The following is a 23,536-nucleotide window of genomic DNA, read 5'->3' as shown; positions in this document are numbered from 1 at the left end:
TCCGTGGGGTCACAAAGAGTGGGACATGACTGAGCGACTGAAGAACTGAACAAATTTTGATAAATTGTATTTTCATTTTCAGTTAGTTCAAATATTTTCAATTGTTCTCAATAATTCTTTGGCCCTGATGTTATTTAGAAGTGTGTTATGTAATTTCCAAATAGTTGGGAATTTTCTAGCTGTTTTTCTGTTCCTGATTTCTAGTTTAATGCCATTGTGGTCTAAGCGTACACATATGATTACTAGCCTTTTAAATTTGTTCAGATATGTTTTCTTCCCCAGCATGTGGCCTGTCCTTGGTGAATACTCCTTACGAGCTTGAGAAGCTACGTCATCTGCTGTTGGGTGGAGTGTTGCTCTAAATGTCGTTAGATCCAGTTGAGGGATAGTGCTGTTCAGGTTGTCTGTCCTTCCTTACTGCTTCTGCTGTCAGTTACTGATGGAGGTGCTGAAATCCCCGATAATGGATTTGTCTAATTTTTTTAGTAGTTCTGTCTTTTCCCCTGCTTCTACCCTTGACCCTCTTCTTTCCAAAGGCTGCACGGGGAGTGGTTAAGAATGTAAGCTTTAGGGTCAGCCAGACCTGGGTTCCAATACCAGCTTTGCCACTTCCCAGCTGAGTGACCCTGGGCTGCTCACTTACCTCTCTTATCGTCCACTTCCTTTTCTGTGAAATAGAGAAACGGAGAGCATTTATCTGACGGGTTGTTATTAGTAACCGAGTGCTTTGCATGGTCCCTGACACATGGCACATGGGAATGCCAGCTGCCACTAGTCATGAAGATGGCAGCAGTAATAGAAAGACTGAACTGGCATTGACACCGTGATGAAACTCAGTCCCCGGGCTTCCGCTCCTCTGCCTGCAGGTCCTCAGGTGACCTTGGGCATGTTGTTCCTGTGTTCCTTTCCTCTCCTGTCCTCTGAGCTCCAGGGGGCTGGTCTTTCCCTGCCCCTTACTTCTCACCCTCACCCCCATCATCCCCACGCCTTGTCCCACACATGGCACATTTCAGGGAGCAGGACCACGGGCCTGTCTTTATGGAGCTTTCTCCTGCCCCACCTCATCACTGTAAACCCCGGAGACCCTGGCCAAGAAGAGGGGGGCCCTTTGATGACTGTCCGCTGGCAGGGACACCTCAACTCTCCTGAGCTTCCCGTGGCCTTTCTCTGAGTTCCGGCCCCAGGGCCCACATGGCTTTGTGGCCTGAGAGTGGCTTTGCAGCTCGCACAGACATCCAGACTGCCCTGGAAGAGACGGGGCCTGGGGAGAGAGCTGCACCAAGCGCTCAGCTCGCCCTGGGACCCCAGCCCTGGGTTTCCCCACGGGAGGACACGCCCCCTCACCCTTCCTCAGGGCCTAGGAGGCTTGTATTCACTGTGTCCCCATCTCCATTCTTCCCTGGCCTCTTCTCTGGGGGCTCTCAGAAGGTCAGGGGCTCACGGAGGTCCCCAGGAGGTGCCATGGAGCCTCGTGCCTCATGCAGTGACCCAGACGGGCAGGGCGCGGCCCGCGATGCCAGGGTGTGCTCCGCAGCGCCCCTGCTGTGCGAGCCCAGCCCATCCAGGGGCTTGCGCATGCGCACATGCTCACTCTCGCATGTGCACGCGCACATGCTTGCCAGGCTCTGTTACTTCTGGGAGGAAGCGGTGATCCAGGCGGGCTGCTTCTGTTTTAGGGACAAGGAAACGGAGGCCCTGGGAGGTTGAAGGTTCCTCAGGTTGCCCAGCTGCTGAGAGGAGCCTGGGTTCATCCCCATGTCCGTGCACACATACATACACACACACACACACACACACACACCCCACCCTGTCAGGTCTTGGCTCTCCAGCAACATCTGCCAGGACTAGGGGCCCTTCAGGAAATCAGAGCCTGCCCCACATGGACCCTCTTCCTCCTGGCTGGGCTGTGGGGGTGTCCAGGCAGTGGAAATAGCGGTCAAAGGCACAGGGCCTTTGATTGGAGTCCAGGAGTGGGGCGTGGGCCACCGTCCACACACAGCTTTCTGTGGCCAGCGTCCCTGTGTTCCTTGGCAGCTCACTGCACACACATCCGTCTTTGGCTTCTTTGTCCCCGATGTGTCCTCTGGGGCCAAACGCAGTGGGAACAGCGGGATTGTGTTCATTTTTGCTCATAACTCTTCCCCCATCTCCCATTCCCATTCAGTCCAGTGTGGACCCCGCAGTTATGGGGGAGGCACGTGGGTTCCAAATGTTGAAAGGCCTACTTAGTACATCTTGAAATCAATACTTTTGTGAAATTGATGGCTTTAAATTTTTTTTTTTTTTTTGGCTATGCTCTGTGGCTTATGCGTCTTAGTTCCCCCCAGGGATTGAACCTTGGCTGGAGCAGTGAAAGGGCCCAAGTCCTAACTGCTGGATGACCAGGGAACTCCCAATACCTTTTTCCTTAATCAGATTTTATGGATGTTGATGACTGTTCTTAAACTTGAAATGGAGTTTGGGCTGATTTCTGGGCATCCGGTTTTCTGGGATTTTCCAGCAGAGGAGGGAGATATGATGACAGGAGCCCGGGGAAGGGGGGCAGCCCAGGGGCCAAGGGGCTCCTCCAGGGTGTCTCTGCTGGCACCCTGGCATTCATCATGCCCGTCTGTGTCCAGGCCTCCAGGCCAGTGCCCCTCCCTGAGCACTACTGTCCACTCTTGGCCTGCACTAGAGAAGTGGACCCCGAGGGGGGAATGACTTACCATGGCCACTGGCAGGAAGTGTCCTCCTGTCCTTCACCCTCTCAGCTCACCACCCTCCCACGACTCCCTCCACCGGGGAACCTTCAAACCCCCTCCCCCTTGACTCTGCTCCCCCTCCTGTACCCTTACCACCTGCCTTTCCTCAGCCCACCCCTCAATGAAGGGCCTGGGTCCTCCACCAGCCCCCACCACCATGCCTGTGGGCTCTCTTGGCACTCACAGTGTTCTGGCCCCATTGCCCCAAATGTGTAATAGGTGTGGGTGCTGACCACTGGCTTTCTGACCCTTCTACTTCCGGCGGGGGTGCAGTGGACACGCTGGTGTAGCCAGGCCCTGCACATACCCTATGCTTTGGGTCTACAGCTTCATGGCCTACTTGGGCTGGAGGTGGGAAGGCAGACAGGACGCAGGGCAGTGGAGACGAGGTGGATACAGCATGTATGAACTGAGCGTATTCCCCACTTTGAAAGCCAGACGTGCTTCGCCCAACTTTTGCCCAAAAGCCGGCGCCCATGATGGTCTTTCTCTGCTCCGCAGAGCCTCCCACGTGCTCCCCCGACCAGTTCGCCTGCGCTACTGGGGAGATCGACTGCATCCCCGGGGCCTGGCGCTGTGACGGCTTCCCCGAGTGTGACGACCAGAGCGACGAGGAGGGCTGCCCAGTGTGCTCGGCCTCACAGTTCCCCTGTGCGCGGGGCCAGTGCGTGGACCTGAGGCTGCGCTGTGATGGCGAGGCTGACTGCCAGGACCGCTCGGATGAGGCAGACTGCGACGGTGAGGCCCCGCCCCCGCCCTCCCGGCCCCGCCCCAGCAAGGCTCCGCCCATCCCCTAGGGCACCCCCTCGCCCTCCTGGAGTTTGGGCTTTATCAGGCCGAACCTGAGGAAGGTCACTGTAGAAGCTTTGCCGAGGCTCCTCACCTTGGGAAGGAAAAAAATGTTAGTTTTAGGCCCCCTGAAGGCTCCTGGCGTCTGCCCTACCAGTTTGGCATGAAGGTAGACTATGAGAATCTATCTTGCCTTCCCTCATTCAGTCAAGAATTTTACAGAAATCCAAGACAAATGCATTAGTCAGCTTGCATTCCATGGTTTACACCCTGGTTAATCCCCATCCCCAAAGGCAGTGCTGTCCTCCACCAGCGAGTCTGTGGGTTAATGCTTATTTGTGGGTGATTTCGAGCATCCCACTGAACCAGGAGTTACAGAGAGATTTGTCTGGTCAGCCTGGGTCCACTCTGACCAGCAGGATCTTCCTTTAGACCGTGACAGTGAAACAAATGTCTGTGCTCCCTCTTGAGTTTTTTCTTTTATAAATGACCTTCTTGGTCGGTTCCTGCCACATACTGTCAGCACTACGGCCCCGTATTGACTGCTACTGAGCTAGCTGTTAATAGGTCTTTCTAGCTGCTACCCCCTTAGCCACTGGGTCCTGTACTTGGATAACTCAGATTTTATCTGTTCCCTGCCCACTCATGATAAGCAACCATTCTGTGGAAGATGAAGGCCTGGGGGTTCATTCCCCCAAATGTTTCCATAAAGCTGCAGTCGTAAAGTCTTTCCAGCTCACAGACCCTTTGAGAACTTGATGGAGACTAGACCAGGATTAGCACACTGTGGCCTAAGGGTTAAATCCAGGCCACCACCTATTTTGGTGAATAAAGTTTTGGGTTCATGCTACGTCACTTCAGTCATGTTTGACTCTTTGGGACCCCATGAACTGTAGCCCACCAGGCTCCTCCGTCCATGGGATTCTCCAGGCAAGAATACTGGAGTGGGTTTCCATGCCCTTCTCCAGAGTATCTTCCGACCCCGGGATCAAACTTCTGTCTCTTATGTCTCCTGCATTGCAGGCAGATTCTTTACCATCTGAGGCACCAGGGTAAGTTGGTATTCTTTACCAACTTAGCCACCTAAGTTTTATTGGGACAAAGCTAGGCTCATTCGTTTCCATATTGTCTGAGGCTTGGTGTTGCATGAAAACAGCAGAGTTGAGTAGTTACTGTAGAGACATATCTGTCTCTTACAGAAGAGTTTTCTGAGTCCTGCCTTACACTGTTGGCCCCAGCTCGGTCTGGTGGCCAAGATCTCGGCGGGTGGCAGGAGCCCTGATTAGGAACCACTCCCGCCCGTTCTCCCACTGTGAGAGTTTCTCCTGGTGGAAGGAAGCCCTGGGAGAACAGCAGGCCCTGGTGCAGGCTTTGGGTTCCACCCTCCGTTTCAGAAGCTTCCTCTCCTGCTCGGTGACCAGGAGATCTGCCCACTCATTGCACAGACAGGGTTCCTTGTCTCCAGTTTCGAGCGTGGGGTGCCTGGGCCGGGGCAGGTGGGGAGCGTAGACAGGAAGTACTGGGGGCAGGTGACCGGCGAGCCCCCAGGCAGCTCCCTTCCTCGTGGGGCCGGGGCCCTTCCCAGGTCAGCAGGGAAGCAGCGGCAGTTGCAGTGCCCGGCCTTTCTCTTCCGTTTCCCCCGAAAGCCCGAGAGCTGCACTAGTTGCTTGCATGGCCAGCCTCTGCCTCTCCGGCTGAGCTCTGCACCCTCTTCCTGACCCCCGGAGCTCTGCGGGTGCGTCAGCTGTCCCCTGTCCCGCCTGGTTAGGAGCCTGGCTCCTGTGGGCCATCCACTGACCCCATGACCTGGGAGACAGCCTGAGCTCAGGGGCTGTGGGAGCTCTGGTGCTTTGCAAGCCTGACCCATGGTAGGATCCTGGTGAATAATTACCTCCCTGGGTCGTTGAGGTCTCCTCCCTGCCAGCCCGTCCCCAGCATTTCACAGGCCTTGAAAGGGGGGTCATCAAGGGGAGGGTGAAGGCTGGTTTGGCTGGGACGGTGTCCCGACCTGGTCCTCGCAGGGGTCCCTTTGCCTGCTCTGCGTTTGGACCCCAGGCCTCTGCTGCTGGGTCTGGGGTCGCGGGGCTGGGTGCACCTGTTGGTGGTCATCTGCTTAGTGCTCCTGGCTGCGTCATGCCCTCCAGCCTCTCTGAACGCAAGGCCCCTCCTTGCAGCCGTCTGCCTGCCCAACCAGTTCCGCTGTGCCAGCGGCCAGTGCGTCCTCATCAAACAGCAGTGTGATTCCTTTCCGGACTGCGTCGACGGCTCCGACGAACTCATGTGCGGTGAGCTGGCTTCCTGCAGAGGGCGGGGTCGGGGGAGGGGGGTGGTCACCCTGTGCTGGGCTTCTGTTCCAGGACCGTGGTGTCCAGAGGGAGGAAATGGTGAGGACTGAAGAGGCTGGGAGGTCGGGAGTCTCAGGCCTTGGTGGGGGAGTCAGGGAAACCTTCCTGGAGGTGGAGGCAGCTGTGAGGAGGGAGACACGGAGCTAAGGGGCATTTTAGCTGGGACAGAGGCACAGCGGCAGGCCCCCTTTGAGAAGGCAGAGGTGGGCGGGGCTGACTGTGGTGGGCCGGGCCTGAGTGGCAGGCAGAGGCAGCGGGTTTCTGCCCAGAGACCTCACTTAGCAGCGTCTGCCAGACAAGATCGCCTGAGGGGGTCGGGGCTGGGCCCCTTCCCTGGCAGCCTGCTGTCTGGCTGAGGAGGAGCCGTGTGTGGCCATGTGCAGAAACACACATGTGCGTGCACACATGCACACATATGTACACGCACGTGCTGCATGCCCCTTGAATGACACGGTCTGTACAGTCAGGGGTACCGGGGTACAGAGGCAGTCAGGGAAGACTTCCTGGCGGCAGTGGCTCTTGAAAGGCTGTCGGATTCAGACAGGAAGGGAGCTGGATTCCCAGGAAGTGGGGATGTGTCCATGCATCTGGGGATGTGGCCCCTTCATTCACGGCAGAAGAACCAGGGTTGAGAGCTCTGACTGCAAGATAGAGATGACTTATGAATGGGGAAGAAGGAGGGGTCCCCGGGGACTCACTGAGCACTTTTGTACCATCCCATCAACCCAGGGCAGGCCCCTCAGCTACCACCTCAGGGGTGAGGTCTGGGGTCAGAGGGCAGCAGTGGGGTTCTGAGCCCTGCTCCTCTGGTGGGCAGGTGTTCACGCTGACCATGTCTGTCTTTGGCCTCCAGTGTGACTGTGGCCCCAGTTGTTGGGATGATTTTCATCCATAGTCAGGCCTCCTTGCTGGAACCAGCAGCTTTCCTCCCTTTCTCTGGGGGGTGGCCGGCTGGAGGGGACCGAGTTGATTGTCCCTAGAACCGTTGTGCCGACCTGATGGGGAAGTGAGTGTTCTTTGGACAAGGTTGAGTCTAGAGCCCAGACCGGGAAGCTCCAGGTCAGGGGCGTGAATAGGAGGAGTCGCTGGTGAGGGGCTGGGGCAGTGGGAGAGCTCAGTCCAGCTGAGGAGGGGCAGGAGGCCGCTGCGGGGAGGCTGGAGAGGGCAAGCCCTTCAGGGGTGCTGCCCCAGCACCCCCAGCAGCTCCACCAGTGGGTGCTGGGCCGGGGCGGGTACGAGCCCTCCAGGGCACACAGCGCCTGCCCCCCCTCAGGAGACCCGCTCCGTTTGGGTTGATGTCCACCGTCTCTCCCTGCCCGGCCTCCGGCAGAAATCACCAAGCTGCCCTCGGACGACAGCCCAGCCCACAGCAGCGCCATCGGGCCGGTCATCGGCATCATCCTCTCGCTCTTCATCATGGGTGGGGTCTACTTCGTGTGCCAGCGTGTGGTGTGCCAGCGCTACGCCGGCGCCAACGGGCCCTTCCCGCACGAGTACGTCAGCGGGACCCCCCACGTGCCCCTCAACTTCATCGCCCCCGGCGGCTCCCAGCACGGTCCCTTCACAGGTGAGGAGCCTGAGCCCCGCAAGGGCCCTGAAGGAGGTGGAGAGGGCGGTCAGGGCGGGCTGCGGGGCGAGGGGGTCAGAAATGCTCTTTGGACTTGACCTGAGCTCGTCTGAGTTGCCCACTGGGGACACCCGTCACGTGGGGCTTCCTTTTCTGAGCGTGGTTGGGTCTCCTGGGCAGAGGAGCTGGAGAAAGCACTCTGTGTCCGTGGGGCGCCCTGGCCCCTGACCAGGCTTTGTGCCCGCCGGCCCCCCTCCCACAGGCATTTCGTGTGGCAAGTCCATGATGAGTTCCGTGAGCCTGATGGGCGGCCGGGCCGGGGTGCCCCTCTACGACCGGAACCACGTCACCGGGGCCTCGTCCAGCAGCTCGTCCAGCACCAAGGCTACACTGTATCCGCCGGTGAGTGGGGGCAGGAGGAAGCCCAGCTGGCTCAGGGTCCCCCCCAATCCATGACATCAGGGTTTCTAGAATTACCAGCCTGCTGTTCCATCCCTCAGGATGGGGGATGCATTCACTCACCTCCCTGTCCTGACTGTAGTTTTTTTCCTTTCTCTTCTTTTATTGGAGTGGAATTGCTGTACAGTGTTGTGTTTCTGCTGTACCACGAAGTGAATCGTCTGTGTGTGTACAAATATTCCCTCCTTCTTGGACCTCCCTCCCACCCCCTGGGTTTTCTGTTTAGAAAAGAGCACTCCTTGTTCATTGTGGAAAATCCGGAAGTCAGGCGGAGTCTAAAAGTGGAAGTCGCACCCATAATCCTACGTCCCAGGGTTGCTGTCGGGCGTCCTCGGGTCTGGGCGCCAGTCTTTATTCCAAGGGCCTCCCCCATTAGCAGGGCCTGTCTGGCTGGACGTGAGCTTCCCTTCAGTGTCCCCACCAGAAACACCCTATTTTCCTGCCTAAGGCCTTGTTGGTTCCCAGAAAGTAGCTGGATTGTTTTCTAAGGACAAGCACTCATGAGATGACTTTTGTGCTGACTTTTGCTCCCTGGAGCTTCTAGCAACCCAAGTGGGGTGTGGGCTGGCTCCAGGCCACACCCTAGAAGGAAATGATTGTAGAGGGTGACAATCTGAAGCCCTTAGTGTCCAGGTCCCGCTGCAGGATCCCGAGGGGGACCTTCTCCTCCATACTGGCTGGGAAAGCCCCCCCATTGCCAGGAGCACGGCCCGGGGTAACCGGGTAAGCCTGATGCATGGATGCAAATCTGGGGCTACGTGTCAGGTTCTGACTTTACCTCGTCCTGTGCTTCCTAATTCTTCAAAACCTGACTTCTCTGTGATGAAATACTCTTCTGAGGTGAAGATTGCCCCTTGAACTTTCTCTGGGGGGGTCCCAGCAAGCACCACCCACCAGGACGGGGCCTGCCTGCCCTTCTGAGTGTCCCCCATACCCAGGCTGTTGCCCTTCCTTATTGCACCTGATCCTGGCAGGGTCTAGGAAGGAGGAGGCAGCGGGGGTTATTATCTCGGGTCCGCAGGATTCGGTCTGAGTCTCCTGGAGGCTACAGGGCTGGGCTGTTTAGGGGTGGGGGAAGCACGGAGTCAGCAGAGAGGACTTGAGGAGCCCTCCCCACTGTTCTTGCCTTCCTGCTGCTATCGTCACCTGACCTTCGGATGGCCCACGTAGCCAGCTAGAAGCCCCAAGAACCCGTGTGAGACTGAGCTGACTCCGGCCAGCCCCCTGCCCACCCCGTCCCACCCCCAACGTGGACACCAGGATGCTTGCAGCCTCTGGAGGAGCCGGGAACAGGGGGATCGCACTTGGCGGCGAGAGACGACACTGACCGCCAGCAGTTTCTTACAGTGGCTTTATTGAGATACAGTTCACATACCATACAATCCACCCACTTCAAGTGTCCAATTCCGTGGTTTTTAGGATATTCACAGAGTTGTGCGGTCATCACCATGGTTAAATTTAGAACATTTCATCATCCCCCAAAGAAGCCCTTTGTGGAGCCAGCTGTTTAAAAATTAACTACGTTGCTTTGAATTAGTAATATACAGAATTCAAAGGGCACGGTGAAAAGAGGGCCCGGCCTTCACTGCGACCAGGAATTCACCCCTCCCCAGAGGCATAGCCTGTGCCGGGTTGATTGTGTGTGTTCTCCCAGGGGAAATCTGTGCATAAGCGAGCATACGGGAGTACGGACTTCATCTTCCCGGCAAAGAGAGTAACATGTTTTCTTTAGTTTTGGAGACAATTGCAGATTTATCCGTAGCTGTAAAATATAATACAGAGCGGCCCCGCCTCCCTTCACCAGTTGTCGCATTGGCAACATCTCACGTAACTATGGTTGTCTTGGCACATGCTTGCTGCTGTAACAAAAATGCCATGGACTGGGCAGCTTAAACTACACGGCGTTTATGTCTCACAGTTCTAGAGGCTGGGAAGTTAAAGATCAAGGCTCTGGTTTCTCACTGTTCAAAGCCCAATTCTTAGTTCATAGTGACTGTCCTGTCCGTATATGGTAGAAGGCATGAGGGAGCTCTCTGAGGTCTTTTTTTTTTTGGCTGTGACTTGTGGATCTTAGGTCCCTGACCAGTTCCCTGACCAGGAATCGAACCTGCAACCTCCTGCAGTGGAACCGTGGAGTCTCCACTACTGGGCCACCAGGGAAGCCCCCAGGGTCTCTTTCTTAAGGACACTTATTCCATCCCCGAGGGCTCTACCCTTGTGGCTTAAGCACTCCAGAAGGTCCCACTCTTAAACCATCATGTTGGAGATTAGGTTTCAGTATATGAATTTGGGGGAGACCCAGACATTAAGTCTACAACAGTAATACAGTATCATAACCACTGCATTGATACAATTCCTTTTGACTTTATTTCAGTTCAGTTCAGTCACTCAGTCGTGTCTGACTCTTTGTGACCCCATGAATCACAGCACGCCAGGCTTCCCTGTCCATCACCAACTCCCGGAGTTCGCTCAAACTCTTGTCCATCGAGTTGGTGATGCCATCCAGCCATGTCATCCTCTGTTGTCCCCTTCTCCCCCTGCCCCCAATCCCTCCCAGCATCAGGGTCTTTTCCAATGAGTCAACTCTTCGCATGAGGTGACCAAAGTATTGGAGTTTCAGCTTTAGCATCAGTCCTTCCAATGAACACCCAGGACTGATCTCCTTCAGAATGGACTGGTTGGATCTCCTTGCAGTCCAAGGGACTCTCGAGAGTCTTCTCCAACACCACAGTTCAAAAGCATCAATTCTTCGGCGCTTAGCCTTCTTCACAGTCCAACTCTCATATCCATACATGACCACTGGAAAAACCATAGCCTTGACTAGACGGACTTTTGTTGGCAAAGTAATATCTCTGCTTTTGAATATGCTATCTAGGTTGGTCATAACTTTCCTTCCAAGGAGTAAGCAAGCGTCTTTTAATTTCATGGCTGCAATCACCATCTGCAGTGATTTTGGAGCCCAGAAAAATAAAATCTGACATTGTTTCCACTGTTTGCCCATCTATTTCCCATGAAGTGACGGGACCGGATGCCATGATCTTCATTTTCTGAATGTTGGGCTTTAAGCCAACCTTTTCACTCTCCACTTTCACTTTCATCAAGAGGCTTTTTAGTTCCTCTTCACTTTCTGCCATAAGGGTGGTGTCATCTGCATATCTGAGGTTATTGATATTTATCCCTCCAATCTTGACTCCAGCTTGTGTTTCTTCCAGTCCAGCATTTCTCATGATGTACTCTGCATATAAGTTAAATAAGCAGGGTGACAATATACAGCCTTGATGTACTCCTTTTCCTATTTGGAACCAGTCTTTTGTTCCATGTCCAGTTCTAACCGTTGCTTCCTGACCTGCATATAGGTTTGAGTTTATTTAGAGTTCACTAATTTTACATATGCATTTTTTAAAGACAATTTTTTAAGAATCTATTTTTATATGCTTGTTTATTTGGCTGCTCTGGGTCTTAGTTATGACACATGGGGTCTTTAGTCACGGCATGTGGACCTTTAGTTGCGGCATGTGTATCTAGTTCCCTGATCAGGGATCAAACCTGGGCCCCCTGCATTGGGAGCGTAGGGTCTTAACCACCGGACCACCAGGGAGGTCCCAAAGACAACTTTTTATTTTCAGAGCAATTTTAGATCCACAGCAAAATTGGGAGGAAAGTAGGGAGACTTGCCAAATCCCCGCTCCGCCCCCATGATCAACCTCCCGCACCAGAGTGGGACGTTGGTTTCAGTCCATGAACCTGCACCCAGAGGCCACTGTGTACATCTGAGTGCACCCTTGGTGGTTTGGATTCTTGGTAGAATTATGTGGGTTTGGACGGACCTATAATGAACGACATGTATCCACCATTGGCATCTCGTACAGTGTAGCTCGTGTATACTTTTTAAAACCCACATGATAGCATCTGCAGGTAATGGTAGCTCCTCAGACTCACTTTTTTTTTTTTGTAAATGAATTTATCTATTATAATTGGAGGATAATTACTTTACAATATTGTGGTGGTGGTTTTTGCCATACATTGACATGAATCAGCCACGGGTGTACATGTGTCCCCCGTCCCAAACCCCACTCCCGCCTGCCTCCCCATCCCACCCCTCTGGGTTGTCCCAGTGCACTGGCTTTGAGTGCCCTGTTTCATGCATCGAACTTGGACTGGTGATCTATTTCACATATGGTAATATACATGTTTCAATGCTGTTCTCTCAAATCATCCCACCCTCTCCTTCTCCCACAGAGTCCAAAAGTCTGTTCTCTATACCTGTGTCTCTTTTGCTGTCTCGCATATAGGGTTGTCGTTACCATCTTTCTAAATTCCATATATATGCGTTAGTATACTGTATTGGTGTTTTTCCCTCTGACTGACTTCACTCTGTATAATAGGCTGCAGTTTCATCCACCTCCTTAGAACTGACTCAGCCTCCCTTTTTGCTGCTGAGGCTTGGTGAAGGGCTGGCCTTTACCCAGCTCTTCAGAGGAATGCCCTGTGTGCTACATCACCCCGACTCCAGAAGGGGGCGCTGTCCCCATCCTGTTTCGCAATGAGGAGGCTGGGGGACCGAGTGGTAACTACCCGCCCTCCCCTCCTCCCCCCGGGGGCCATTCTGCCCAAGCTGACCACTCCCTGCCCGGTCTCTCCTGCACCCTGAAGTTTGTTTACCTTCTCGGGCAGAGCAAGCCCCCTTCTTGGTGACTGGACAGTGCCCTTTGTTGGGGTGTGGCTGGGCCATACCAGTGGGTGTCTAGTCACCCCAGGATCTTGTTACCCCAACAGCAATGCTCAGAACTCCTGCATTTTTCTCATTTAGGGGAGACGCCAGGAAGATGCCCTGTAGCTAAGGCTGAAGGTCATCTTGACCTTTCTTGCCTAGGGGGTCCTCAAGAGAGGACAGTCCCTCTTCCCACCAGCAGAGGGCAACACCAGCATGACTGTCCCTCTCTCCTCAGGTCCAATTTAGGGTAAAAATGGTTTTGTAGTGTAATTTATCGGAGAAGGCAATGGCACCCCGCTCCAGTACTCTTGCCTGGAAAATCCCATGGACGGAGGAGCCTGGTAGGCTGCAGTCCATGGGGTCCCTGGGAGTTGGACACGACTGAGCGACTTCACTTTCACTTTTCACTTTCATGCATTGGAGAAGGAAATGGCAACCCACTCCAGTGTTCTTGCCTGGAGAATCCCAGGGATGGGGGAGCCTGGTGGGCTGCCATCTATGGGGTCGCACAGAGTCGGACACGACTGAAGCGACTTAGCAGCAGCAGCAGCAGTGTAATTTATATTTCACTTATTACAAATGACGTCAAACATCTTTTTGTATGGTTAATAACCTTTGTAGTTTTATTTTCTCAGAAAGGTGCATTTATGTCTTTTTTCTATTGGGTTGTTGGTTTTGTTTTGTTTTTAATCCATTTGTAAGGGCTCTTGGGGTTTCCCAGGTGGCACTAGAGGTAAGGAACTCCACTGCCAATGCAGGAGACACACGAGACCTGGGTTTGATCCCTGGGTCGGGAAGATCCCCTGGAGTAGGAAATGGCAACCGGCTCCAGTATTCTTGTCTGGAAAAATTCAGTGGACAGAGGAGCCTGGTGGGTTCCAGTCCATGAGGTTGCAGAGTCAGACACGACTGAGTGACTGAGCACAGCACGAGGGCTCTTTATGTAGAGATATAGCTGTATTAAACGAATTAGCCTGGGATATGGGTTGAAAATACTTTTCCTAGCTTTTTGTCTTTTGATTTGGTTTATGTTGTGTTTGTGCTTTATACCATGAAATTAAGTCTGGAGGGGTTTTGGTCATGCCCAGAAAGGCTTTCCCTCCTCGTAAAAAATAGTTTCTTTCCATGTTCTCTTAAAGTTCTCAAGGTTTCATGTTTGTGTTTAAAACTTGCCCTTGGAATGTAATTAGAAGGTCTGAGTGAGTCTGGAGGTACTGACTATTTCTGCGCTGATGGCTTCCAGGCAGCTTTTATGAGTTGAGGTCCAGTCGGTAGACAGAAACCATATGGTGATTTGAACAGAGAAAGTTCAATACATTATTAGCAGGGATTGGAATTCCAGGGCGTTGGCCAGTGAGAGGTAAAGAGGACTCTTTAGAACACAGGAAAAGCAGATTATCTGGGAGGGAGAGACTGGGGAAGAGCCCCCAGCTGCCAGGCACCAGAAGAGAGAGAAGTGGCCGAGGTGCTGCGCCAATAGAACTTGCTAGAGTTGCTCCTACTGCTGTACTGGGAAGACTTCCCCACAAGCCTTCGGCGCCCTGGGGGAGGTACCTCTGACAGCCAGCAGGGAGGGGATTATGGGCAGGATCCCAGAGCTCCTTGGAGGCGGAAGTGAAGAGGAGTCAGGTCTGGTCAAGTTCAAGGGTAAATGCAGAAAAAGCTCCCCCCAACCTGGGGTGAGGGGCAGCAGCGGAGAGCCAGGCCCTTTCTGCTGGTGGTGCTCCCTGACTGGTTTCTGCTCCTCTCTTCCCCCTATCTGTATCTTCCCAGCTTTGGGGTCAAATCCTGAGCTGAAGAGGACCCTTCCCCCAGAATAAGGAGAGGGGTCCATGTGGCTCCTGAAGGGCAGGGGAAGGGCCTGGGCTTTTCCTGTAGGTTATTCACCAAGTGTCAGGACTGCCTTGGGAAGCAAGTCTTCTTAAGTTTTTTGTTTCTTTTTAAAATTTTTCTTTCTTTCTTGGCTTCGCTCTGAGGCATGTGGGATCTTAGTTCCCTGATCAAGAATTGAACCCAACACCTGCACTGGAAGCACTAAGCACTAGATCCTAACCACTGGACCACCAGGGAAGTCCATAGCCCCATTTTAGAGATGGAGCTACTGAGGCCTCAGAACGGGAAATCCCTCACCAGGGAGCCTGCTGCAGCTGGGAGGCGCTACAAAGGACTCAATCCACATCTTCCCTGTGCCCTGTCCACCACCCCAGGGACCTGGGGAGAGTCTGTCCTTCAGGGCACACATGCAGTGATAGCCCTCTGCCTGCTGTGCCCCCTGCAGGGACAGCTGGCAGGAGGTGGGGGGGTGGAGTACACACCTGGCTGGTGTCTGGGCCCCCGGGTCCCACGGTCCCTCTTGTGGGGCCAGTGGTGTGCTGCCTGGCTCTGGAGGGCGCATGCTTGGGGGGAAGAGTTGTGTCTTTAGCACCACAGTTTGGGGGCAGTGTAGTCCCTTGAGAAAGGGACACCCTTTCCTGGTTTGTTGAGACGCTGGCCAGGCGGGCAGCTAGGCTGTAGCCCCTCCCTGGTGGGTGGACCCCGCTGCATCCTCAGGGTTCCCCCAGGAGTGTTTGGAATAAGGAGTGAATTATAGAGATTAGACTTTTGCACCACGTAGAAGGAGATGGGGAAGTAAAAGTCCCAGAGGAACCTCGCCAGGTGCTCCGGGGCCCAGCGACACTCCCAGGCTGGCAGGGACACTTCTCCGCTGGTGACCGGGGTGCAGGACCCATCGGGGACCTGAACGCGCTGGCCTGGGGTCACCACTGGTCAGCGGCCCCTCCACGTGCCCACCCGCAGGCCAAAGCTGCCACTTCCCGTCTCCAGACCAGGAGGGGTCGTGGGAGGAGGCAAGGCGGGCGGGGGTGGCGGGGACCGCGGGCTCCGGGGCGCGTGTGACCTCGCTTGACCTCCCCACAGATCTTGAACCCGCCGCCGTCCCCCGCCACGGACCCCTCCCTGTACAACGTGGACGTGTTCTACTCTTCCAACATTCCCGCCGCCGCCAGGCCTTACAGGTACGGAGCCCCCCGCGGTCCCGCGCCTGGCCCCCTTTCCCCGGAGAGTCAGCCGGAGGGGTCGGCGCAGCGCGTGGCGCGCTGAGGTCAGAAAGCACCCGGAGCCCGCGGGTGGGAGCCTTGGGGGTCTTGGGAAACCACCAGGGATCCCCACCTCGGCTGGCCGGGTCCCCGAGGGCTCTGCGCTCAGACGGTGCTTGAATCCGGCTGGGGACCGCGGCGGGGCCGCCACCCCGCGGTGCCTCCCCCGGGAAGGAGCGGGCGAGGCCGGCCCTCGCCGGGGCGATCCTTTCTCCTTCCTCGCGGCGCAGGCCTGCTTCAGGGCACGTCGGGTCCGGCTCCGAGCCAGGCTGGGCGAGCTGAACCTGCTGAGCTTCAACCACCCGGTGGCCTCAGCCCACAGGGCCCACCCCACTCGGGCGGGCTACCTGATGGAGCACGTGGAGGCTGGGTTCCGCTAGGCTTGCCCCCCGCCTCCCGCTTAGAGAGCCGGGGTCTGGGGGCGCTGCGGGAGGCGTCTCGCGCGGTCCTGGAGCCGCCGACCCTCGGAGAGCGGCGCCGCCCGCCCTCTGGTGGCCGTTTGGGGGACTCCCGGGCCTGGAAGGGGAGCCGGCCGAATCCGGGAGGCACAGCTCTTGACCGGGTGCTCACGACCCTGGTCAAGAACCTGCAGGGGCTCCCCAGCGCCTCAGCGTCACAGCCTGTCTCCAGGGCTGTCACGTCCACTCCAGCAGGCCAGGCCCCTCAGCCTCCAGTCTGCTCCGCTCGCCTGTCCTCATTCTGGTCCTGCCTCCAGTACCTTTCCCCTCCGCACTGTCTGTTGGGGTCCTGCTTGCTCCCAGGGCCCCACTTGGGGTGTCCTCCTGCTGCACCTTCCTCAGCGGCGGGCCCTTTGGAGCCGGCTCCCCTTCCTGCCCACTGTGAGGCCTACCTCGGGCCCAGGCCACAGGGCGATGTCACGGGGGTCATCAGAAGACATCCCCGGGATCAAGACGGGGCTGGCTGGTCGGCACCATTTACAGCAGTGATACAAGGAGGGATAGCCGTGGAGCACTGTCTGGTGTCGGGCACAGTTTCTAGCACGTTCCATGAAGAATCTCACTTTAATCCTCACAAGCCGTTTTTGAAACGGACACCGTTTCATCCTTCCCATTTAGTCAAGGAGAAACGGAAGCTCAGACAGGTTAAGTAAGTTTAGTCCCAAGTGGGCTCTGGGGGCCTTGTTCTCCATAAAGGTGACCTTGGCCCGGGGCTGCAGGCCTTGCCAGGGCCCGGACTTGGCAGCCTGCAAGGTAAGTGCAGGCGCGCCCACCTTGGAGGTGGCGCTGTGGAGGCTCAGCGGGGGCCCGGGGACAGCCGCTCTGAATGCAGGCTCCCCTTCCCTGTATCGCCTTCAGGCCCTACATCATCCGCGGCGTGGCGCCCCCGACCACGCCCTGCAGCACGGACGTGTGCGACAGTGAGTGCAGCGCCAGCCGCTGGAAGGCCAGCAAGTACTACCTGGATCTGAACTCGGACTCAGACCCCTACCCGCCTCCGCCCACACCCCACAGCCAGTACCTGTCGGCGGAGGACAGCTGCCCGCCGTCGCCCGCCACGGAGAGAAGCTACTTCCACCTCTTCCCGCCCCCGCCTTCCCCCTGCACGGACTCCTCCTGACCTTGGCCGGGCCAGCCCGGCCTCTCAGCGCCCCTGTACATAGTTTTAAATATGAACAAAGAAAAAAATATATTTTATGATTTAAAAAAAATATAGTTGGGATTTTAAAAACAGGAGAAATGTGAACAGTGATGGGGTGGGCAGGACAGGGAAAAACTTTGTACAATGGAGAAAATATTTATAAACCTAATTTTTTAAAACATCATTGCCATTCTTTCATGCGTGTGTGTGGGAGCTGCGTGTCCCTGAGGAGTGAACGGCCCACCCTGGGCAGCTGTCGGAGTCCTGCCCTTATCCTCCTGGGCATCTCACACTCAGGCTCTCCCAGGGAGGGGTGAGACCTCTGGGAAGAGGCCTGCGTGGGGTCAGCTTTGTGGATGCCTGACTCATGCACCACTTGATGTTTGATTTTATGCTCTGCGATTGCTGTCCTGAAATTCTAGATAATTTTGAAGACTGAGGCCCTGCATTTCATTTGGCATTGGGCTCTGCAGGTTATATCCCTGGGCTTTGGGCTATTCCCTGGCTGGTCCCTCCTACAGTCTGACCTGTGTGTACCAGCTCAGGGCTGCTACTGCTCATCAAGACACCCCCACCCCACCCGGTGGTCCAGTGGTTAGGACTCAGCGCTTTTACTGCCAAGGGCCCCGGTCCAGTCCCTGGTTGGGAAACTAAGATCCTGCAAGCTGCATGGTGTGGCCAAAAAAAAAAAAAAAAAATGCCGGGGGCCCTGCCATCCGTGTTGACCCAGTGGGTGGTGCTGCCAAGCCACGCTTGCCCGGGTTGGGGAGGGAGACCCCAGTCCTCCTGCTCTCCTGGGCCCCCTCCACGCCCATCTCTGCAGATGGGCTAAGGACAGCCCAGTCCTCACCAAGACAGTCCATACACACTACCTGAGGCCTGCCCTGTGCCCACCCGGGTGGCACTGGAGGAGATACGGGTCAGCCTGGTCCCTGCCCCAGGGGCCCCCAGGCTGCGAGAGTCATGGTGTGTTGTGAGCAGGCTAGGCTGTTCTGGGGTTGGGTAGGAAGAACCACCTTGGCAGGGTTGGGAGGAAGGAAAGGGCAGCAGCCAGGAAGGGCTTGACCCTCAGGGAGGTGGATGGGAGGTCAGGAGAATCAGGGCAGTGCTGGTGTGCTGTCCACTGGAGAATCAAACCACAAAGACCTGGAAGAAGACTGCAGTTCTGACCCCCAAGGCCTGGAGAGTGGGGTGAGAGCCGACGGAGAGGAGTCTGGTGGGGCCCTGAGGGCTCCAACTGTGGGCGCAGGGGTCAGAGCTGAGATGGGCCTGGCTTCTTGGGACACATCTTTTTTTTTTCAATTTTTGGCTCTTCTGGGTCTCTGTTGCTGCCAGGGCTTTTCTCTAGTTGCAGGGAGCAGGGGCTACTCTCCAGTTGCGATGTGCAGGCTTCTCATTGCAGTGGCTTCTCTTGTGGAGCAGACTCCAGAGTACAGGCTCAGTAATTGTGGCGCACGGGCTTAGTTGCCCCGCAGCATGTGGGATCTTCCTGGACCAGGGATCGAACCCGTGTCTCCAGCATTGGCAGGTGGATTCTTGACCACTGAGCCACCAGGGAAGCCCTGGGACAGAATTTGAGGACTCCCCTGAGCCCTGATTGCCTGGCAGTCCCCTAAGGTCATGGCTCATTAGCCTTGACAGCGGTAGACACAAGTGGGTTTGCTGGTGCCGCTGCTGCTGGGACCTCGAGAACAGATGCTGGGGACGGGGTGACCGGCCGTTGGTGCAGACGAACCGTGAGAGTGGGCGGCCCGTCCTGAGTGCTGATCAGGGGTGGGGTCCACGCTCAAGGCCCCTTTGAAATTTATTTTTACTTACAGGAAATGGCAACCCACTCCAGTATTCCTCCCTGGAGAATCTCATGGACAAAGGAGCCTGGGGGGCTACAGTTCACAGGGTTGCAGAGTCAGGCTTGACTGAAGCGACTTAGCATGAATGTATTTATTTGACTGTGCTGGGTCTTAGTTGCAGCACGTGGGATCTATTTAATTGTTCCCTGATCAGGGATTGAACCCAGGCTCTCCACATTGGGAGTGTGGAGTGTTAACCATTGGACCAGCGGGAAAGGCCCAAGGCTGCTTTGCAGACCACAGGGGTCGGATCTGCCTCTGCCAGAAAAGCTTCATCTCTTATCCACTCTGTCCAGCTGCCCCTGTCTGTCAAGGAAGGGTGCCGTCGCCTGCCCCTGGGACTAGAGTAAGGCTTCTGTGAGATAAGCCTTGCCCAGTCGGGGCCTGGCAAGCGGCAGGTCCTTGGTCATGGGAGAGGTGACATACTTCCTCAAGGTCGCAGCGCTAAGGACCAGCCGCTCCCAGGCCCAAGTTGGATCTCCTGTCCACAGAGCTGCCTGCGGAGGCTCAGGGCTCCTAACATTCGGCCCCGTGCCCTGAGGTGCTCATTAAAGCACCTGTCTCCATGCAGGCAGGGCTTCCCAGGTGGCAGAGAACCCGCCTGCCAATGCAGGAGACTTAAGAGATATGTGCCTGACCTCTGGGTCTGGAAGATCCCCCGGAGGAGGGCATGGCAACCCACTCCAGTATTCTCGCCTGGAGAATCTCAGGGATGGGAGCCTGGTGGGCTGCCGTCTATGGGGTCGCACAGAGTCGGACACATCTAAAGTGACGTAGCAGGGCAATGTGGGCGGCCAGTGGGGGAGGGGGGAGCGGCTGCCTCATGGGGGAGACCCCTCTCTCCTGCCCTCCCTCTCCCTTGGGAGGGATTCGCCAGGGATCTGGTGGCAGGGTTGGGGTGAGGGGAGTGGCTGGGCTGTGTGCATTGACAGAAGGGGCGAACCACCCTCTGAGGTCCTCCCCTCCCTCTCCTGCAGGCCCCCAGATAGAACCGTTGCGTGGCCTAGGAGCCCGAGGGTGCCTGCCGCTAGACCCGTTCCTGCCATGCAAGGTCAGCTGGTGGAGTGGGGTCAACCCTCTGGCCTACCATGTGCCAAGTAAATCTGTCAGCCTTCAGCCAGCAGCTGCTGTGTGCAGAGCTCTGCACATCAGTCCCACACTGGAGGACCCAGACAGTAGCCAGATGGGACCCTTCCCTTAAAGGTGCTCAAAATTAGTAACAGAGGCAGCTTCCTAAGTTGTGGAAAGCACAATTTTGAGATATCCTGGGGCCTATAGGCAGGAAGGCAGGGAGGGCTTCCTGGAGGAGGTGATATCTAATCTGTATCTTCAGCGAGGGGATGAAGTTAACTGGCTTATTTCATTTAAACTTCACAACAGCCTAGCGAGGTAAATGGTATCCCCGACTTGTCGTTGAGGAAACCAAGGCTTGGGGAAAAAGAAGTAAAGAGATTTTTTTTCATTCATTTCTTGAACTCTTCCTTTATCCAGGAAATGTTACCAACTGGCTCCTGGGTGCTGCTCAATGTGGCCAGAAGGGCATCCACCTTCCCTTTAAACCCTCTCCCTCCGCACTGTTACCCACTATTTCCCAAGGCTCTGCCATCCCTTCCGGAGCCCTGTGGGGTCTCCCTCAGGTAGTGGGCTCCCTCCCTACCGACCCCATCAGAGGGGATCCATTTGTTCAGCTCAGCCTGCGTCCAACCCTGGGATGGGTGTGAGAGCTCTTCCCTGCCTGGGGTCCAGTGCTCCCTTGGGTCTACAGCTGCCCTGGGCAGTTGAACAAAAGCCATGTGCCCAGATCTTGGGCACGTCCACACGCTGGGAACCAGGATGTGGGCAGCGGAAGGGCTTCTGTCCCTGAGAAGCCTGGGTGGTTGCTGAGCTGGGTGGGCCTGGATCCCGCTTGGCCCCTGCAGTGCTCTTTCTCTGGTGCCTCCAGCACTGGGACCCCCTTGTTGGACCGCACCCTCTGAGAAGGCAGCTGGGGTCCCACCAAGCAAACCCCATACTGGCTCCTCTCCCAGATTTCCACTTCTCGGCCTCTCCCTCTTCACTCAAAGGCTGTCTTCTCTTTTCTTTCCCGGCAAGCTCAATGGTGACCCTCATTACTAGTAATCCTAGTGGTTCTCCTTCCTACCAAGTCCTTTGATGGGAAGGGAAATACTCAAACCCCGACGACTGCCACCGCCCCCCCCCCAACCTGGACTGAATCTTAATGCAGTGAAGAAAAGGAAAAGAGACAAGTTAAATTTCCATCTGAAAGTGGGCCCACCTTCACATCCCCCTAGAGTTCCCTATTTGCCCCCTTTTCTCCAGCCTCAACATGTCTTAGCCCGACCCCCCAGCAGCCCCCCAGCACTGGCTCGGGGCCTCCCAGGGCATGTCCCCTGCCAGGGCAGCCCCATTTCACCCCTCGGATCAGGACTGAGCCCTGGCGACCTAACAGAAGGAAAGACAATGTGGATCTTTGTTCTCAAGGCAAGCTCATTCCATTTCAGGCCCTTTCTTTATCCTGAGCTGGTCTTTTCTGAGTGTATTAAAATGTCCTTCCTTGCTATTCCTTCCCTTTGCAGTTGCCTTGGGTCTTGTTTTGCACACGCGCGTTCTCCAGTTACAGAGTGGGGGCCCTCTAAGTTGTGGTGCACGGCTTCTCACTGCAGGGGCTTCTCTGGCTGCGGAGCACACGCTCTGTAGTTTCTGTGTGCAGCTCTCAGGGCACACGGGCTTCGGCAGTTGCAGTACACAGGCTCAGTACTTGCGGTGCATAGGCTCAGTTGCTCCACGGCACGTGGAATCGTCCTGGACCGGGGATCAAACCTACGTCTCCTGCACTGGCAGGCGAATTCCTATCCAGTGTGCCACCAGGGAAGTCTGAAATGTCCTTTCTTTCATAAAATCACAGTAATAGTAAATAATATTTTAAAAAATCATTACTTGATAGGATTAAAAGATGGCAGCTCTGTCTGTTCCCCAAAGTTAAGGAGTCATAGCTGGGTGATGGGCACATGTGTGTTCATTATACTTTCCTCTCTACAGTTGAGTATGTGTGAAATTTTTCATATAGTTTTTTGAAAAGTCGGGATGGATTGAAAATTGAAATATGAAAAATCAAATTACAAAGGGATTAGGGAGAAAAAGGGGAAGGTGGTGATCTGAGAAATCTAGAAGTTTTATGATGGTGAGGCCAATGCAGAACTTTGAAATCACTGTCCTCCGTGAAGCCTGTCAGTGGCTCCCCATGGTCCTCAGGCCATAGGCTGAACTCAGATGCCTCCTTTTCCAGGAAGTTCTCCCTGACTTCAACCCTTCTAGTTAGGCTAGGAGCTCATCATAAATGGAGACTTTGGGTGCCCACTTATGTTAGGTGAGGGACTGCATTATTTCATTTAATTATAGTGCATATGGCTCTGTGATCCACCTGAGTCTGGGATGGAGGAGTGTGAAGCAGGTACCAGCAAGTCCTTTGATGTTGAATGAGTAAAGGGATTCGGGTATCAGTGGGTGGCTTGGCCAACTCCTCCACAGGAGGGCAGTCCCAGCCCTGGTTGCCCCCTCCCGCCCACACACTCAGAGGTGTCCCTCTGAGGCACCAACCCCTGTCAAAAACCACACTGACTTGTGCCAGAAGACCAGAATAGGGACATGCGTATGCAAGAAACAGACCAGACTGAATAGGATGAAGGCTTTGTGCTGGATTATTTGGAAAGGAAAGGCAGGAGATAAATAGGCTTAAGACTTCCTCACCAGATAGAAGGTAACATTGGAAGAAGGAGGCGGTCCCAGCTGCAGAGAAGGGTCACACCAAGGACAATTCTCAGAAAATCTGGTCAATCAGAAAGGTCAGGAGGTCTTTAAAGAGTTTTTTTTTTTTTTTTTTTAATTTTTGGCCACCCCGAGCAGGATGTAGGAGGACCTTAGTTCCCTGACCAGGGATTGAACCCACTAACCCTGCATTGGAAGGTGGAGTCTTAACCACTGGACCACCAGGGAACTCTCTAAAAAGGGTTTTTAATGAAATGAACAAGTATTTCCTGAGCATCTATTGAGCTGGTAAAGAATCCTCTTGCAATGTGGGCAACCTGAGTTCGATCCCTGGGTTGGGAAGATCCCCACTATTGGGATCTTGGGAAGATTCCAGTATTTTGGCCTGGAGAATTCCATGTACAGTCCATGGGGTTGCAAAGAGTCAGACATGACTGAGCAACTTTCAATTCAATTCACTGTGTGCTTGGGGTGAAAAGAGAGTGAAAGTGTTAGTGACTCATCCATGTCTGACTCTTTGCGACCCCATGGACTGTAGCCCACCAGGCCCCTCTGTCCATGGAATTCTCCCAGCAAGAAAACTGGAGTGGGTAGCTATTCCCTTCTCCAGGG

At 55.2% G+C, this 23,536-nt stretch overlaps 1 protein-coding gene across 3 annotated transcripts in view; it reads left to right on the top strand.

Moving 5' to 3' along the window:
• The window catches only part of LRP5 (LDL receptor related protein 5), a 123,688-nt gene extending 105,752 nt beyond the window's left edge, over positions 1 to 17,936 (top strand). For 2 of the 3 annotated variants that reach the window (XM_055580617.1, XM_055580616.1), the window contains exons 18-23: positions 3,243 to 3,479; positions 5,675 to 5,815; positions 7,206 to 7,442; positions 7,705 to 7,844; positions 15,532 to 15,629; positions 17,027 to 17,936. In XM_055580617.1, coding sequence (XP_055436592.1) covers positions 3,243 to 3,479; positions 5,675 to 5,815; positions 7,206 to 7,442; positions 7,705 to 7,844; positions 15,532 to 15,629; positions 17,027 to 17,288 — 1,115 coding nt within the window. In that variant the 3' untranslated portion in view covers positions 17,289 to 17,936. The remainder of the gene's footprint in view (positions 1 to 3,242; positions 3,480 to 5,674; positions 5,816 to 7,205; positions 7,443 to 7,704; positions 7,845 to 15,531; positions 15,630 to 17,026) is intronic. The other variant, XM_055580618.1, reaches the window with a different exon arrangement.
• The last annotated feature ends 5,600 nt before the right edge of the window (positions 17,937 to 23,536 follow it).

The sequence above is a fragment of the Bubalus kerabau genome, chromosome 5, assembly GCF_029407905.1.
Source record: "Bubalus kerabau isolate K-KA32 ecotype Philippines breed swamp buffalo chromosome 5, PCC_UOA_SB_1v2, whole genome shotgun sequence".
Classification (NCBI taxonomy): Eukaryota; Metazoa; Chordata; class Mammalia; order Artiodactyla; family Bovidae; genus Bubalus; species Bubalus kerabau.
The sequence above is the reverse complement of the archived record's forward strand: the minus strand, read 5'-3'. Positions and strand labels throughout refer to the sequence as shown.